Source organism: Larus michahellis, chromosome 3 (genome assembly GCF_964199755.1).
Source record: "Larus michahellis chromosome 3, bLarMic1.1, whole genome shotgun sequence".
NCBI classification, from domain to species: domain Eukaryota; kingdom Metazoa; phylum Chordata; class Aves; order Charadriiformes; family Laridae; genus Larus; species Larus michahellis.
The window spans coordinates 48,417,334-48,436,046 of record NC_133898.1 but is presented as its reverse complement, the minus strand read 5'-3'; the positions used below and the strand labels follow the sequence as shown (position 1 = coordinate 48,436,046).

At 34.6% G+C, this 18,713-nt stretch overlaps 1 protein-coding gene across 9 annotated transcripts in view; it reads left to right on the top strand.

The window, feature by feature from the left end:
- Nucleotides 1-18,713, top strand: part of RYR2 (ryanodine receptor 2) — a 422,851-nt gene that overhangs the window by 228,106 nt on the left and 176,032 nt on the right. For all 9 annotated transcript variants that reach the window (XM_074580040.1, XM_074580034.1, XM_074580039.1 and 6 more), the window contains 7 exons: nucleotides 13-146; nucleotides 2,652-2,893; nucleotides 6,539-6,731; nucleotides 8,405-8,621; nucleotides 9,846-9,950; nucleotides 14,025-14,128; nucleotides 18,381-18,464. In XM_074580040.1, the coding sequence (XP_074436141.1) occupies nucleotides 13-146; nucleotides 2,652-2,893; nucleotides 6,539-6,731; nucleotides 8,405-8,621; nucleotides 9,846-9,950; nucleotides 14,025-14,128; nucleotides 18,381-18,464 (1,079 nt within the window). The remainder of the gene's footprint in view (nucleotides 1-12; nucleotides 147-2,651; nucleotides 2,894-6,538; nucleotides 6,732-8,404; nucleotides 8,622-9,845; nucleotides 9,951-14,024; nucleotides 14,129-18,380; nucleotides 18,465-18,713) is intronic.

Sequence of the window (18,713 nt, the reverse complement as noted above, 5' to 3'; positions counted from 1 at the left end):
ATTTTTTTTCAGGTTTTGGATGTTTTGTGTTCTCTCTGTGTTTGTCATGGAGTAGCTGTGCGGTCTAATCAACATCTAATCTGTGATAATCTCCTGCCAGGAAGAGATCTGCTCTTACAGACACGCCTCGTCAACCATGTGAGCAGGTAAAAAGAAAAAAGTCTATATCTATGAACAAAGCAGAATCAAACTTGTGGTTAAAAGCAATAGTCACTACAGAAAATCTGTTTTACTTCCAAAACTTTGGTTAAGATATTTTATTCTTACGAAGATTTTAAATACTCTTTGCAATATTGATTAGAATCAAAACATGGGTCAGAGAGAGCTGCTGCAAGCTAAATCTGCTTTAAGATGTTGTAAGTCTGTGAAACTGTAGAGTGTCTTCTAAAGAGTCCTGTCTAGATCTAGCTGTGCTTTCAAAGTATTTTCAGCCAGTCTGAGGGAAAGCCCTCACCCTTCCTTCCACTGACAGAGTTGTAGAAGCTGCCTTCCAGCAGGCATTAATAGCAAGATGAAGGTAGTAACATCTTAAATTTGCAAAGTAATATCTACAAAGTAAATGTTTATCCAGAGTTTAAATTTTTGCTGAGGCAGAAGAATCTGGCTTTAAGTGATGATTCATATCTTCCTCTGTCTCAAACTTATGTCTATTTTAGAAAGTCTCTATTGTTAAGTTAGCAAAAAAACATTCAAGTCTAAAGGTAAAATGAATTCGACAATTTTATAGCTCATACATTCACTCATTTTTCATAACCACATGTGACTTGTCTTCCCCCAACACATCTAATAACACATCAGCATATATAACACATGGAAAGATGGTGTAGTGGGAATCATTCCGTGTCAGCAATAAATTTAAACTACTGATAAGTTAAAATCACTAATGAAAACTTCTGTTAAATATGCATGAGAAGAAATTTTGAGTGTATGGGTACTGATTGAGCTCCTGAGCTGATTTTGGGTCTTGTACAGGGAAGGTAGAGTTATCTTTCCTAAATATAGCTGTAGAAAAAGATATTTTTGCTTTGCCTTAAAATGTTGTGAATGAGATTACTCGTATTCTTGCAGTTATAAGGAAAAAAAGATTATTTTTTCAAAAGTAAGAAAGACCAATGAAATATTGAAAACACCTAGTGAGATAAGACTTGCATACCTTGCACTAAAAATAATTGGCAAAGGAACTTTCTAATATATTGCTGTTTAACATACTTTTCCGGGGACTAAGAAATTCTATTCACAAACCTCTATTTAAAAAGAGTAAGTTGGATGATTAGGTTAATTACATTGTGGAGTCTGGACAAAGGCATAACAATGCTGATACTGTGTTCAGGCAGAAAGGGTTCAATTGGTGATCTTACCAATAACTTACAAATTATTTGACTTTTCTGGAAGATAGCTTTTGTCAAAAAGGTTTTGTTTGTATTTTTAAGGAGATTAAATGTTTGACTTGTAGCAAAGTGAAGAGTATCTATACTTTTGGCAAAAGACACCCCATATACTTCTAGAAGGAAAGTGTGTTAGTGGTAAAGCAAGTTATTTTATAAGCAATCAGATCAGTAAAGTCTGCTTTTACACTGGCTTGTGTTTAACAGCCCATATCAACCATTCTGCCTCCCTGTGCATTCCCTACACCAGAGGACGTACTGTGTGCTGGGACTGGCTTAGAGCTTACATCTATGTTAATTATGCAGTTTGTATGTAGAAAGAAAATATTTATAGACGTTATAACCCAATCCGATGGAGGGATGCAAAAGCTAGATACATTCAGCCTAAAAGTGTAAAAGATTTCTCACAATATAGGTAACCAACCATAGAGGAAATATACCCAGCATTGATTTTGGATACTTCAGTACTCTATGGCTTTAATTCAAGATTGGATGACTTTCTCAATCCAAGACTCCAAGTAATGATTGTCTGGAGACAGATTTTTTGGGATGAGAGTCTAGATTCAGTATTATCACAAAAATCATATTAGAAAAGCATAATTTTCTTCCTTTTTCCCCTCATGACCTTTAGATGTATGACTACATATTGCTATTTAAGTAGATACTGAATAAGCACAGTAATAGTTTTGCCTTTCAAGTATGCTTGTGAAGTACTTTGAAATCATCAGCAGGATGGAGCATCAAATTGGTATAAAGGATTGGTACAACCACTGCAAATTACTAAGTTATACACAACTTAGTAGTTTTGTAGTAGTTCTTTTAGGTACAAGAGAATTTTGAAATAGATCGATACTTTACTTTTGTACCTTTGTAAATTTTATTCTCTTGAATGGCTAATCAGTGTTACAGAATGGAGTTTGCTATGTAAAATTAAACCTGCACTGTGTGCATTCTACATTTCTATTGGTAACTGGTGAATAGCTGTCATTTTTTTTGTAGGATTTAACATCTATTAAATGTTCAAAATGTCCAAACGCATACAATATTATTATTGCTATCTGAGTGAGGATACTGTTTCAGTTACTGAAAGAAACACTTCTTTACTTTAAATGTATAGAGCATTTTTCACCAGAATAAATACAATTACTTCTATTGTTTTAATCACACAAAACAAGCATGAAATTTGAGTTTAATGAAAAGTCTGCAGTAGTTCATCATGTTCTTGAGATAAGTTCTTAATTAGTACTTTTATTCTTTCTGTTTAAGCATGCGACCCAACATCTTCCTGGGGATTAGTGAAGGCTCTGCCCAGTACAGAAAATGGTACTATGAACTTATGGTGGACCATCTAGAGCCTTTTGTGACTGCAGAATCAACTCATCTACGAGTGGGCTGGGCTTCAACAGAGGGCTACTCACCATATCCAGGGGGAGGAGCGGAATGGGGAGGAAATGGTGTTGGTGATGACTTGTATTCCTATGGCTTTGATGGTCTGCATCTGTGGTCAGGTATTCTCCTTTTTTAATTTTTTTAAATACTAAATGTTGCTTGCAATTCCAGTGAATATGTTTTCAGTAGCAGCAAAGTGAATCAGGTGTTTCTGTTGACACTAGGAATACAAAGAAACAGCACCCTATATCAGAACATGTTTTAAGTTGATGTTGCATATTGAAAAAAATTTTTTTATACAAAGTAGTGCAGATAGGATAATAGTTTATGTTTCAGCCTGGGAATTATTTTTGAAGTTTTTTATCATAGTAACTATAAAGATTTTATTTAAAAATTCAAAAATGCAAAAAATGAAATCTGACAAGCAGTTGTCTGGATTTGTAATTCCTGTGTCAATAGTGTAAGAACAGCCTGAGAGATTTAATTCACAGGACTCTTTTTCTTGTCTGTTTTTTTTAACAGATTCTTAATATGGATGGTTTAGTTTAGAAGTTTAGAAGGACTTCAGAGGTGAAAAAATTTTGACATACATTTCAAAACCAGATATTTTTCTGTAGTGATGTTTTATTTACATACATTAAGACTAGCCGTTTATTGCGAGACTTGCAGAATCATATTCCTAGCTTGCATATGGTGTGTTTGGTCAGGTATTCATCTTTAAAATGTTATTGGCCCAGCTTGGTTCTATTTGTTAATAGCAATTTCTCTGTGCAATTCTAGTGTTAAAGAAAGCTGAACTGATTATTTACCGTTGATTCTGCAAATATCTTATTCTCTCTTCAAACTGGGTTAGTTCAGCAAAATCAGAATAATAAAAAAGAAAGCTTGTTCTCTTTTTCTTAATCTTTTTCACATACCTTACCTTTTGTGAAAAAAATCCCAGATATTTAGAATGGGTAGTCCAACGTATGGACAGTCCTAAAGTTCTTGAAAAAAGTTTCTACTGTGGTTTCACCTTGAGGAAAAATTTTTTCCTTTGGTTTTGAGAGATTATTGGGCAGTGATGAACTGTAGAACTGACTGGAAACTGGGTTATTGGACTAGCAGTTCTTGTCACTATGAAGATATGAGCAAGTTTTCTTCAGCTCCTAAGCAGACAAGAGAGACATTTGAGTGAGTCAGCTGTATGTATCATTCAAGTTCTTTGAAGTTTTGAGGCACTATGGCTTGATACTTGGAAAAGAATGCAGTTTTACATTTCAAAAGACTTTTCCAATCAAAATAGCAATGGATTGTATGATTAAGTAATAACATAGTGACTAGAGTGGCATCTATGGAGAGTAGCTGCCTCTTTGCCTCTCCTGTGAGGCAAAGTGAGAATTACTTTGGAACAATGATGCATAATTAATGGTGTTACTAAAGCTGTGTCATAACTGAATTTGTCAGATTAAGTATTATTACAGAAGAACCAGAAAATAATGAGCCAACTGAAATAACTTTTGTAGTTAGGGTTCCTTTTAGGGAGGAAACAAAACATTACTGAAAATCAAAATGGTTTTCCTAACCACTGGAAACTTTTTAATCAGAAACGTGACAAAAGAATAAATGAACAATTGTTTGTGGTTCTCAAGTCAATAATCCAGCCCAGTCAAAAAAGTTAGATCACCTTTATGTATGCAATTTTTGTATATTAATCTCTGTTGTGGATGTGGCTGGTAGATTTGAAAAGATTTCTCTCTTCATTGACATTCTCGGGTGTTGCATACCTCTCAAACTTGCAAGAACTTTATGTAGTTAAATGTTGAAAATCATGGCCTTTCTTTTCTTCCACAATGCCAGGGTGCATTTTGGTAGGTCTCTGCAATGACATTTTAAAAATAACCTTCTGAGCATGAAACATTTACTGCATTAATGAATACCAACAATCATTTCTACCTCTGGGTTTCTGTTCTGGATCAAGCCTTTACCAGAATCACATTTAATTTACATTTCTTTCTTCAGTACTGCAATTACTTCTCTAATATGGAGAAGTGGAACTCATAGATTTTTAAAGCATAAGGCCACAAAACACACTTCGATCACTTGGTCTGACTACTGTATTACATGTACAGTACATATTTCTGTTAACAGGCAGCCCTGCATTGATCCCAATAACCTATATTTGGCTGATTTTTAACATCTAAAAAGACATCTAGTCTCAAGTAGTGTGTCCTAAGGAGATGAAGTATCCAGTCTTCATTGATAGCTCTTTCAAAGTTTAGTTATCCCTGACATTAAAGACTTGTCCCTTTCTGTGATTTATTTGAAACTAACTCTCAGCTGTTGTGATGTTTTTCTCTGCTATTCTCTGCTGTGCTCTGTGAGTTTGGGGATGTAGAGCTGGTAGAAGGTAGTTTCCTTGGATGCCATTCCTTATGTTGTGACTGCTACTCTCTTTCTCAGCAGTGTTTTCTGTAGATTTTTTGATTTGCGCAGGGCCCTTAGGATTGCTCCATGTCATTCTGTCTTTGCTGATGGAACTGACTATTCTTACAGCAACCGAGCTAAAGCCATCCTGTCTTGAAAGGCTGTAGGGAAGCAGCAAAAGCATCTGAAAACTTTTTTTTCCCTAACTATACTCTTGACTGCCCTATCAAAAGGGGCAGTTTACATAAGAGCATCTGTCCTACAGTCTGCAGTATCAGGAAGTCATTTTCCCTACATAGAGTATCAGAAGTATTAGGTTTTTTTATTTTTCCTTGAGGGGACTGTGTGTGTATGATAATTTATCTGGAGAAGAATTAATGAGATTTTCCATTTATTATTTTTTCTGCTGTTAAAAACTATATGCCATCTTCATCATCATCTTGCAAATATAGTGCTTTTAGTTAAGTCCTTCATGTTACAGAAGTGGACAGCAGAGTTAAAACGTTAGTGCTCTGTTCTTAATATACATTATGGCTTGTCTCTTGCAGGCATTACATATGTTATTTTTGGAAAACATGTCTAGAGATGCTTTCATACAACTTTCATGCTTTTACATAAATTTTCTGTTGTAGATGGCAGTAAATTTCAGAAATGGTCATTTCTTATTTCTGTATTAGTTTACTTCTCTTGGGAAGCAGGTGTGCTTGTGTAAATGTAATTTGATGCCAGAGAGAATGATCCTTTAGAATTCATACAAAACTTACTAAAGAAAAATACATTTATTACTGAATATAGGTAACTCAAAATTGCTGCTGTCTTTGTATATACCAGAAAAATGCTGTTTTGCAGTTTAATTATGAAACTAAGTAGTATCATCTTATACAAGTTTGTGAGGGTACCATGATGTGGCCCTTAATAACAGGAAGTACCTGAATTTTCCTAAATAAAATACGATACTTGTCCTTATCTTGAATAATGAAGCATTCTTTGGTAAAGTATACTAGGTTTTATATTAGATACTAATAGCTGTTATTCAGTTTGAACTTCTACTACTGTAAGGAATAAAATTTAGTTTTCTTGATTTTGACTCTTTATATGGGTATCAGTAATTATTTTCACTTACATTAAATGTAATTTGATTGTATTGCTTATGATTAAAATAGCTTTGTAAACACAATTGTATGCTTCCATTCACTAAATTGCAAGATTAAAATCACGTCTTGTATTTTATAGGTTAGGTATTTGTGTATTAACATGTTTGTGCTCTATTGCTATGTTTTCTTTCTTTTTCTAGGCTGCTGTGAAAACCTATATGATTTTCAGGAGTTGTGCTAAATGTGTCTCCTTTACTTCCATAGGCTGTGTAGCACGAACAGTAAATTCTCCCAACCAACATCTTTTAAGAACTGATGATGTTATTAGCTGCTGTTTGGACCTGAGTGCCCCCAGCATCTCTTTCCGGATAAATGGTCAGCCAGTTCAAGGAATGTTTGAGAATTTCAACATCGATGGCCTCTTCTTCCCAGTTGTCAGCTTCTCTGCAGGAATAAAGTTAGCATACTGTATAGTTTGGTTTTGTTTTGTTTTTCTGTATATGTTAAGATGCTGAATATTTCCCTGGCTGTCTTTGCTCTCCTTTCCCTTTCTTGACATCTGCTTCTTTGGCATAGTTCCATTTCTTGGATACTGAGAGCTACAAAGGAGTCCTGAAGAGAGAGTGCATCTGTTGTTTTTCAGCACACCAGTATATCCAGGTGGTTTGCAGATAGACCTTAGAAACAACTTCTTTATCATTTCTTAGCTGACACATTGCTACGTATTTGCTCCAGGACAGCATTTTACCTATATGGGAAGAAAACCATCAGTCTTTGATATTAAAAATATATTTGCCCTAACTCACTTGTTATGAGGTAGCAACTATTATTGAAGATGCGTTATCTGCACTTACCTTAAGTGATGGTGGTGGTACGCTTTCTTTTCAGCAGCATGAGTTAATATGAATTCAGTCAATCTCTAGTCTGTTTTTCTATAAAATTTCAAGTCACAAGTTCCAGTCTTCTACTTCCATTTATTAAATACTTCGAGACTATAATATTAAGAAAGAATGTGTGATGTTCTAGTGGGGGGACCAACTTTAGCAGGACTGGCAAAGGTAAAGGGTGAAAGCTGATTTCTTTTGGAGATAGATGAATGCTCTGTGAAGGATTGTTCAAAGACTGAGGTGAATTCTACAGCAGCTAAGAGCTATCACACTGTGGGCATACCAACCTCTCATTCCAGATGCAAAATGCACTTCTTTAGACTTTGCCTTGGATAATACAGTAGATACAATGTGGTAAAACTATAGACACGCATGCTATGAAGTGCAAAACTATAAACTTCCATGCTTTATCACAGTCATGAGAGAAATTTTGGACAGATATTATTCTTGTGTTGAGTGTGTTTTTTGGAGAGTGACAAAAATCTTAGTGAATAGAAAAGAGACAAATTGATTCTGTTGTACGGCTAGGTTTTTTGGGTATTTTTGATTCCTTCAGGATGCCAGTGTTCTGGGAAGATTTTTCAGTATTATGTCACTGACACTTCACAATCACCTCATTCACTGAGTTTTTCTGTAAAAAAAACCCACCGTGACAAATTCATCATTTTGTAATGAATAAGAGAATGCTTTCCTCTAGGATTCTACTAACATGACAAATACGTGTTTTAGGGAAGAAAATATGGGAGTTTCTTATATTGTGTCCTGAGGATTTAGTGTTTTGTAAGCGAAAAGAAAGAGCCATATTCCATGGAGTTTTCAAGCTCATTTCTCAAATGAGAGATAATGGAGAACTCCTCAATGGAAAGAGTTCAGATGTGGGTGACTGATTACTCTGGGTTATAATGTCTGCCTTCTGAGACTCGAAACACTGCTGCTTACTTCACAGGTGTGCTAAGCAAACTGATTATTCTCTCTCTGTCTTCTCTTCTGGTCTTATGATTTAGAATACCTTTATGGAAGTGGAAATTAACTAAGAGAAAGAATTGTTTACTTTTCCCCATGTTTTTTGCACCTCCTACTTCATAAACTCCAGCACTAGTTAGAGAAAGTTGAACTGTAAACAATGCAAATAAGGTGCAACATTGCGTTTTAAAAAATAACATTCAATAGTTGTTAGGATTACAAACTGATTAGGTTTGACACCAGAGGTGTCTGTCGTCTAAATTAACTTTGATGTTTACAGGGTACGTTTCTTGCTTGGAGGTCGCCATGGAGAGTTCAAGTTCCTTCCTCCACCTGGATATGCCCCTTGCTTTGAGGCTGTCCTACCGAAAGAGAAGCTGAAAGTGGAGCATAGCCGAGAGTACAAGCAGGATCGTAGCTATACAAGAGACCTGCTGGGTCCCACTGTCTCTCTGTCACAAGCAGCTTTCACTCCAGTTCCTGTAGATACTAGCCAGGTATGGAGACTGAAAGATTGCATTTTCACTTTTAACACACATATTATAGGCCTGTGTTATTTCACATTTGATTGAATTTGCAGCTTGTCTCAAATTTGTTTTTTCTTGGGATTTGGTTGGTACGTTCCATTATGAGAAGTTGAAAAAATGGTGTGTAAAATCCTTTTTAGTGCTCACTAGAAATTTCATATTTTTCAGTTTACAGCCAGTATAATAAAGAATGTTTTACCCTTAATATTAGAGCAGGCAAAAAAAAGAATATTTGAACTTCTTTTTCTGTTAATAGACACTGAAGACTTTGCCTTATGATAAGACTTTTGGACCAGCTTCAGCTCTATTTCTTTACTGGACTTGCAGGTTACTAAGAGTGGCATTTGACTCACTGTGGGCAGTAAATGGCTTGCATTGAAATTGCAGTAATTCTTTGATAACAAAGATCTCAGAGCACAAAGATAACAAAGAGAGATAACAAATGAACAGATAAGAGTTTATTATACACTTGACCAGAGTTTGAGACGATACAATTTTTTGTACACTATGTGCTCAGATTTTACCATATTTAGGAACTCATTCCCGAAAAAAAGAAAACCATGTGAAAAAGAGCGAACATGCTAGTTTGTTGCCATTATGCGTTAAATACAGCATTCTACATGTGTCATGTAGTTATTGTTCTGTAACACTAATAATTAGGGTAATGTTATGATTCATAGCACTGTATATTTGAGGTCTCTGGTTTTTGAGGTAAAACAGACTTGATTTCATATTTTGGAGGCAGAGTGATGTGCTGTCCTGATTTTACTTGTCACTTGTTGTCGTCATCTAATTTTTTTTTTTTTATGGGGTTCAACTCTCAAATGTTTATATTTGTCTGAAGTGTTTTTCACAACATTACCTTAGTTGTTGAGATTTTTAGCATTTTTTTTAAGCTGAGAAACAGTATTGGTTTGAGTAGTTTCTGGCCAGCTGCCAGGAACGTTTTCCATGCTGTTTAGAGGTGTTGCATTTAAAACTGTTTTCCCTTGCTGGTCAAACTCCGGAACTTGTAAGTGCATATGTTAAAGTATTTCTGTTGATTTAAGAATTGTTGTTCACTTCAGTCAGTAAGAACTGAATGATAATGTAGGTTTAGTTGAGAGATATGCTTCGTACAAAGTGTCAGTCAACCAATTTATTTTGTAACAGCTATTTGTTATTTTGTAACATCTTTGTCTGTTCTCTCTTTAGATTGTTTTGCCTCCCCACCTGGAAAGGATTAGAGAAAAATTAGCAGAGAACATCCATGAACTTTGGGTTATGAATAAGATTGAACTTGGCTGGCAGTATGGACCAGTATGTACCTTCCTGTTTCTGTTAATTACATAGTATTGTTCAGCACGTTGGTTTCAATGTGCTAATGGGACTGCATTTTTTTCCATCCTTACAAAATCAGTAAGGTTTTAGACCCTTTCCATCAAAATTATGTTATTAAAGTTGTTTGGTGCTGAAATTTTCAGCCAGCCTAACTGTCAGCACAGAAAGCACTTAGTGGGTTTTCACCTTCTGTTTGTTCCTGGGGTAAAAAGTTTAGTTGTCTGGTGGAGTAAGCCAATTAAAGCAGTTATTCTTGGTTCTCTTCACATCTACTGGCTGACATAACTCTTTCAGAAGTCCCAAACTTATTTTTCGTGAAAAATAATACCGCTTATAGGAAATTCCATTAAATCTTCTTTTCTCCTTCCTTCTCTCCATTTCTTCAGGCTCATGTCTGTATTAGGTGCTCCACGTAGCTATTTTCTTATCGCTTTCCTACTTTTTTCCTACGGAGCTTCTGGCTTTGATACAAAATGCAGTCTATTTTGTTGATTAGATTAAAAAAAAATCATAAAAAAAAGTAGACAAGCTAGTTAATTGGATCGCAAATGGTGTTGTTTATGAAGAGCTATTGCTGTGAAGAGTGAATAGAAACACACGGTAGATACTAGATGTAAATGTAAAACTATGTATGCACATACATAAACGTATATGTATTCTATTTCTGTTAATAAAAAGATTTTGGTCTTCTGAAGAGCTCAGATTACAGATTTAATGTAACTGCACATAGGTATTATATTTGTTGTAGCCTAAGGCAGTACTTAAAATGACTTCATTAACAAAGAAGATCTCTAGATTTTTTTTCTGTTGTTGCTTTCCTCACCAAATCAAACACACAACACTAGTTAAATTAATGTGTCAAAACATTTTAATTGTGGTATAATCATACCAGCTGTGACACAATCTGCAGGAACTTTTAGTGTACCATTACTTACCATCGAGAATCTAATTGTACAGTTGACACTATTTTAATTTAAACAATATATAGTGTGTATCAAGTTAAGCAGCAATAAATGTTTCAGAATGAAAACAGGTGCTAAATCTTTTAAGTTATTCAGTTTTCTCTCTAGCTTTAGTGTTCTATGGCTGGATGTGCTCACTTTGGGAATGTGGTGAAGTATGTGCTGATCACCTTCTGGCAATTGACTCTTTTTTCATATTGGTTTCTCAGATGATTTCATCAGTTTAAGCTGCTGTTGCCAATACTGGTTATCTGAATTGATGCACCGCAGTTACTGAGTACTGACGGAAGGCATGAAACAAAAATTAGCTGGCTTAGACGCGCACATTATAAGTGCTTAGTTAATTTGGTCTTTTTAATTCAGAGCAAGATGAATTATATATAGTAGCTAGCTTTTCTGAAAAAGTGGTGTTTTTTCACCAAGTCAAAAAAGTATAAAGGCTAGAAGACAGAGAACTGGTAGATTTAAATATCTCTCCAGACTATTCAAAAAATCTGCTCTAAATTGTATTTTATACTCCCTCCTACATCATCAGATCTGTCTGTATTGAGTGTGATATTACCACTGCATTTTATACATGAAACAAAGTAAAAAAACCAAGCTAATGTAGCAAAATTAAGGACTTTTGTTAACTGGCTTCATTATAAGTCTGAATATTAGCGGTATTTAGGTGTTCAACTTGAAATCATCGAATGCATCTGCATATCTTTGTTTCTATTAAAACTTCGCTATACATTTAAAACTAGCCACAAAAATTAAGAATTGGTGGGTTTCACAAGTTCTGCCACTTATATAATCTATTTGCAAGGCAGTGGATTTTTATACTATGCTCAGAAAAAAAGGGGTGTGGGAAGGCAACCTACAAAATAAATGGCGTATATAATAGAAGTATTATACATTGTAGCTGTAGAGTGAAAAGAGTGTCACTAGGGGAAATTAAATTAACATTGGAATTCTGAGGAAAATATCTGACATCCAAGATTTAAGTTAGCTGTACGCAGATCTAAAGTAGTCCTTCTTATTGGAGACTTTATTGAATCGTTATTAATGCAGATTACCATAGGTTTTAGAAAGAAATCTGCAAATAAGTATTTCCATTGTCTGCTAAAAAATGTTTCTCATTTTAGCTGCTAATGGTTTTGATCAAGTACCTTGACAGTTGAATTGCTTGAATTGCCTGTCCAAAGAACATCAATCCCATCAAGTGAAGATAAATTTTCCCTGGAGATTGTAAATATTTTTCAATCCAAAACATAAACAAATGACTGCTGTTCAATTTGGTAATTATTCTGTGCAAAAATATGTTACTTGGAAATTTTATAAAGAAATGTGAGATTTTTTTTTTTATGAGATTAAATAAACTAGATTGAGTAGTAGTATACAGTTATTGTTATAGAAAAACACAGAACTGGCAAAAATAGAAGATGATAAATAAAGAATAAGTTTCAGCTATCAGTGACCCATATTTATGTTCACTCTGTGAGTACCCATGTATAATTAACACTCAGGACTTGAAGTTATAAAAACTTTATAAAAAGGTTATGGTTTGCAGATGACTGTTTTTGTTTCCCCTGCTCTAACACACTATGTTTATGTCCCAATATTATGAGTTATCTGTAATCTTAGATACTGCATATGGATTTATTGCCATGATGCTAGAGCTTTTTCATTTTAAGACATTTACGTTAAAATAGCCAAAGAAAAGCTGTCTTATCTGATACAATATGCAGGGCAAGCAATCAGTTTAAGTGTGATACCTTGTTTTTCTGAAAGTCAGAAACTTCATGCCTGTTTATATACTACTGATTTTCCTTACCCTTTTTAAACATCAAATTTGATTCTGCATATGAATAACGGATCAAGATGTTGAGAACAGATAATACACAGTTCAATGGTACCACTTCACTGAGAATTTGTGCCCTGCTCTTTTTTTGGCTAAAATAATTTAAAAGCCGTCCTGTATTCACCAAATGAATAAAGATCAATTTGGAAAAAGTATAACAATTAGACTTCTTAACTTCAACTGTTAACATTCCATTTTCCAGCAGAATTATCTGATTGATCAAAAGTTGTCAATAATGTTGTTTTTCAATAACTTTCACTTTGCAACTTTAAAGATTAATACAAATGCTAAGCTGGTGGTCCATGAAAGATGGACACAAAAGTGTTCTAATATGCAAGATGTGGTCTCAACTGAGCAAATGTTAACACTTTCATTGGGATCTTTGAGCTAATATTTGAAAACTAATATTTTTTTTATTAAGCCTTCTAGCAAGTCATAATCTGTGTAGATTTTGTTGACTGAGCTCGAGCATGATAAAGATACAAAGCTGAGAGAAGTAAAATGCTCAGTTATCAGCCTCTCAGGTTACCCTTCCCAGTAATGGCCAGTATTAGACTAAAACTGTGTAGAATTAGTGCAGGTTAAAAATGTCTTTGATCAAATTTTTTAAGCTTATAAAATGTAGTATTTTGTAAATTAGAGTCTTCATGACACTGCTCTTACTACAGTAAAAGTAAAATAATGTTCAAATTATTTGTGACTGATGAACAGTTGCATTCTGCTTGTGGTCTTTTCCAACCTAAATGATTCTATGATTCTATACTACTGGGCATAATTAAAACCCAAACATTTTCTGAATTAAGAGATAGGGTAGATCTATCCTTTATATCATTACTTTTGTAGGGTAAGCACTTCAGTACTATTCATATCAACGTATTTATACAATCTGGATGCATAATTTTTCAAACATGGTGCTGAAGAAAATGAGTTGTTATTTTATGGCCATATGTCAAAATATAACATAGATTGCACTATTCTTGAACTTTGTGTGATTGCTGTGAACATCTGTACATTGAAATGTACAAATTAGCATTTATTCCTCTTGAGATCTGGAAATCTGAAGTTTATTTGCAAATGCAAATTCTGCCTTACTTGAACAGAAAGATCGTGCTTTGAGAATACATAATATGTTCTACTTTGAAGTGTTGTCCAGTTTGAGTAATCCTGACAGGATTGTGTTTTGGACTGTTTTTAAATTTCTTCTAGTTTTTAAAAAACATTAAGCTTATTTCTTTACTGTCTTTTCAGGTTAGAGATGACAACAAAAGACAACACCCATGCTTAGTGGAGTTCTCAAAATTGCCAGAGCAGGAAAGAAATTATAACTTGCAGATGTCACTTGAAACACTGAAGTAAGCTGCTACTAAAACTTTTGAAGCTTATAGTGAGAGTTTCCTAAGGAGTTCCAGTTTCCAGAACTATAATTTGACATGTGAATTACAATTTGACATGTAGGTGAAGGCAATAATATGAAAAAGGAGGAGTGAGATATATTAATGGATTGATGTATTTGGCATTGAAAATGGCTTTGATAGTGTTCTTTTTAACATCTATGGAATTTTAGAATTATTGTGGTAATGCTGATTATAAAATGGCTACTTAGGCAATTTCATCTTGTTTGGAGGAAAGAAATAGATCCAAGCTTTGAAAAAAAAACTCTTCACTTCTTATTTGGTTTAACTGAATTCAGTTTAATTGCTTTTAATTTTCTTTATTGATAAAGCGCACTTTGACAGTCAATAGGTATTTTTTGGACATGACTAATGATGAGCTTTGCTTCAGGACCCCTTGGTGCTATTTCTCTGTCATCTGTGCATGTTGCCACAAAACAGTAGTAGGCATTCCCTCCTTTTGCGGATGGGCAGTTAGATGTGTGAATGTCATGGAAGCTCTCCAGTTGGAATGCTAGAAAATTTCAGTGGGATGTTAATGGGTTTGTTCAAGTAACCTAGTTATCTGGCTCACAAAGATACAATTCTGCATCTCGGCTTTGTCAGTCAAGTGGGTCTAAGTTCTTACATCACTGTGAATGCATTGAAAATCTATTAGTGTAAGTAATTGCTTCCATATGTAGCATTGCATGTAGCCAACGTTAAAACATTTCTCAAACTGGTAAATGCCCGGTGGTATTTGTGGTTCTCCAGTCACTCCTATTTGCAATCCATTGAAATCTATTAATTTTTTTTTTCTTGTTATAATGTAGTTGCTTCTTCCTGTTCAGAGCATTAGAGGAGGATGAGTATCTCATGTGACAGTACTTTTCTGGGAACATTTGTACTGCATTATTAAAAAACTTGCCATGTAAACTGATGGTGCACTATAGTGTTTACACTCATAAGGACTTTCTGTCCTCATAGTAGAAAGCTAGGTAGAACACTCTAGAATTTCTCATAGTGTCCTTCTCTGGTCAGCTTCTCTGCACTGTTACTGATCCACAGTTCCCACAGTAAGTAAATTACTCAATGAAAAACAAATTTATGACCCAGAATGTAAAACAGTTTCTAGAAGGATATTTTGGCATTATTTAGAGGTAAAGCATTCAGAGAGAAATGGAACTCCATTGGAGGCAAGAAAATAAGTTCCTATTTGTCTTCAGCTAGATATTAGGATTTCAAAAAAAGCTTTTAAAGCCCTTGTCAACGCAACAATGTGCTTAAGAATCCAGAATAGCTTCTTGCTTTCCACTTTATGAAAAAAAAAGATGACCTCATTAGCTTTCCCTACTGTTGGATCTTTTGCTAGAATACTCTATATAATATGACTCAGGCATCATAAAAATCAGACTCTCAGAATTAAATGCACACTTCTAATGCTTTGCTTGATATTAAACAAATTTTAGCAGTCCTTACATGATTACTGGTTCAGAACCCAGTGCTTTTCTAAATCTAACCCTGACAAAACAAAAAATAATTTGGTTTCTAGACATATAAATGATGGATTACTTTTATTTTAGAAATTTTATTACTTACTCTAAAGAAAGCTTTTTCATTAAACGGATAGTATTCAAAACCTAAAGCATTTAGTCTTTCTACAGATTTCAAAATTTGTATGTTTACTGAGATCAGTTCTTCGTTTCATTCTCATAGTAGTCCTTGTTTTCGGAAGTAATTTTCTAATTTTGCAATATCATGTATTTATCATGTAAACCTCTATTGTTCAGGGACTAGAATATGAGTGTCTCGCTCAGTTAATTTCTGCAAACTTGCAAAGGTGGAAAAATTAGTGCATCTATTCTAGATGATCTGTGATGACTTTAATTGTAAGCTACTTTGACTATTTCTTTAATAGATGTTTCTAGTCTTACTAGCAGTCAACCTCAATGGGGGAGAATGGGGAAGAGGAAAAGAAAATGTTGTTTTAAAACTTCTTCTAGTCAGCTATGTGCTGTATTCTTTACAATTTGCATACTACATACTTGAAGTAGTTGCAAGACACCACAAATAACTTTTACTGTGAGTGGGTTTTTTGTTGGTTTGTTGCCAGTTTTGCTGACAGCTCTACTACATGACAGAGGCAGAAAACAAGAAAGTTCTGGGTCATATTATCTGACACAACATTTCTTTTCAATATATTGGAATCTCTGTATATTTTTCAGTATGATTGAATATTTTTATGAACTGTAAACATGATATACTATATGAAATGTCAAGACTCAGGAATGAGTTTACCTCTGAAAATGTCATGGGATTAAAATATGCTTGCTCATACTGTTTCTGCACATTCATATATATATTTTGTAGTTTGATCTTGTACTTTTTTTGATGATTACTATTTTGTGACTGACTTTCCTGTTTCTGCCTATTTACTCAGTTGTGTGTGATAATTACATGTATCAATATTATGCTGAGGATTGCATTCAGCCACTTGTAGTTTTCTTGTTTAGCTTTGAAGTACTTTAGGGGTCTTTCAGGTTCTACCAGTATGGTATGCCTTTTTATCCTGCTATGGCTCTCTGATTTGAATTTGCTGTATCTGGGTGGAGGCTATAAGCCTATAAGGTTAAAATTCCTGTCTTACATTACAAGAAAATCAGGGTTACCAGGGGTTGGCTCCTCTATACTGCTTTCCACTGTTAGCTATGTTCTCTTACTAATGCTGGTGATAGCTGCATAGGAATCAAATATGATTTATGCCAATTGAAATTTAGCTGCATGGAGTGTTCTTAGCAGATAGTGTGTTTTGCAGGAGGCAGCTACTGCATGTTGATTTCCTTGTATCTGATTTTACTGTCTAATTTTAAATCAGGGCTCATGGACCACAACAGTAGGATTTACTTCATCTAGCTAGCACTAAAAATATGCTGCAAGAACCTCCTTGAAACATATGATTTATCTGCCAAGAGAAATACTGCTAGAGCAATAGTTATGCCCTTTTTTTCCCCTAGTCAGTTCAAGAGCAATAAATATAGTTAAAGCAAGACTGGAAAATATTGTTTTAGCTAGAGACAAAACCAAAAACCTTGTTTTCCATCTTTCTTCCACATAGGGAAAATTGGGAATGGAGTCCGAGTTTTACACTTGTACTTTCCTCTGCATGATCACTTTCAATCAAAGATACAGGTGTCACCCTCAGATTTTGAGAAATTTCTGATCTGACTCCAATGTGGTCTCTGACTTTTGTCCAAGATTTTTTTTTCACTCCAGTGTCAATATTTTAGTGAAGCACCTAGGTTAAAGAAACGAAGACTTGATAACCCAGTGTTGAATGTAAGTGCAGGAACAAATAATTAGCATTACAGATCCAATCCTGGAGATGAATGAAATTTAAGATTTTTAGTGCTGGGATAGTGTGACTGTAAGGATAGTAAGAGGTCTGAAATAATCAGAAACACAATTAATATTGTTGACCTTGTTGTAAGGTTATATAGAGTGTGTTGTTTTTTTTTCTGAAACGAGCTGCATCTTGCAGAGTCAGGCCAGAATGCACTGCCTGGGTCAGTGGGTCTGTGGTAGGAGCCCTGTTGCACACGACACACAGTGCCTGCCTTGAATCCTTTTCTCTGAGACGGATTAATGTGCAACATCCATACTGAGCATTAAGATGGCAGTTTTGGCCTAATGCTTATCACTCATTCTGCTGACAGTCCTCTCTTGAGTAGCAAGTCCTGACAAAATCCAGATCCAATTAAAGTCTCTGAATAACAGCCTCTCTTTGTAAAGAAGACACATTCTAAGGATAACAAGTGATGATTCCTGCCTTTTTTGCTTTTGTCAGCTTTGAAGTAGATAACAATATAAAAAGATTTTGATATGAAGCGGAATGAATGAGCATATAAGCAGTATGAATAAGTATATAAAGCAGAAATAGGTATTTCAAGGGCAGGGAATCTTTCAACTGATGCCTCATATAGATAAATAGACTGTATGATAGTTCAATTTTGAAGTAGTCCACTCATATTTTTAATAAAATTTTTAGGAACATCTTGCGTCATCTTCTTAACACTATTAGAAAGCTTATACAAAAAGGCTGGTGTTGATCTTTGCGTATTATATCGTTGCCATTTCCATAGGTCTCATCTGTTGTATAGTGCCATTTATATGCCCAGCAGCAACTCTAAATATAGAAACATTGGCAGTAATTTATCTCTTGATTTCTGTATCCTAGAACCCTTCTGGCATTAGGCTGCCATGTTGGAATTGCTGATGAACGTGCTGAAGAGAAAGTGAAAAAAATGAAACTTCCAAAGAAGTAAGTTGAAATTCAAATGCCTCTTTTTATTAGGCAGTGTGAGTAAAGCGAACTGTATTTTAACGAATTGATATTTATATTGCTAGGTTTATTGGTACTTGAGTATGCATGTATGCATATGAATTTTCTGAGATTTACATACGCCTTCATCCACACTTTTTCTTCTAGATATTTACGATCTGATGTGTAGACAAAGTTTAGGTTTTCCGTGATTCATTGAAATGTTTGGCATTCATTGTTACATAGTTC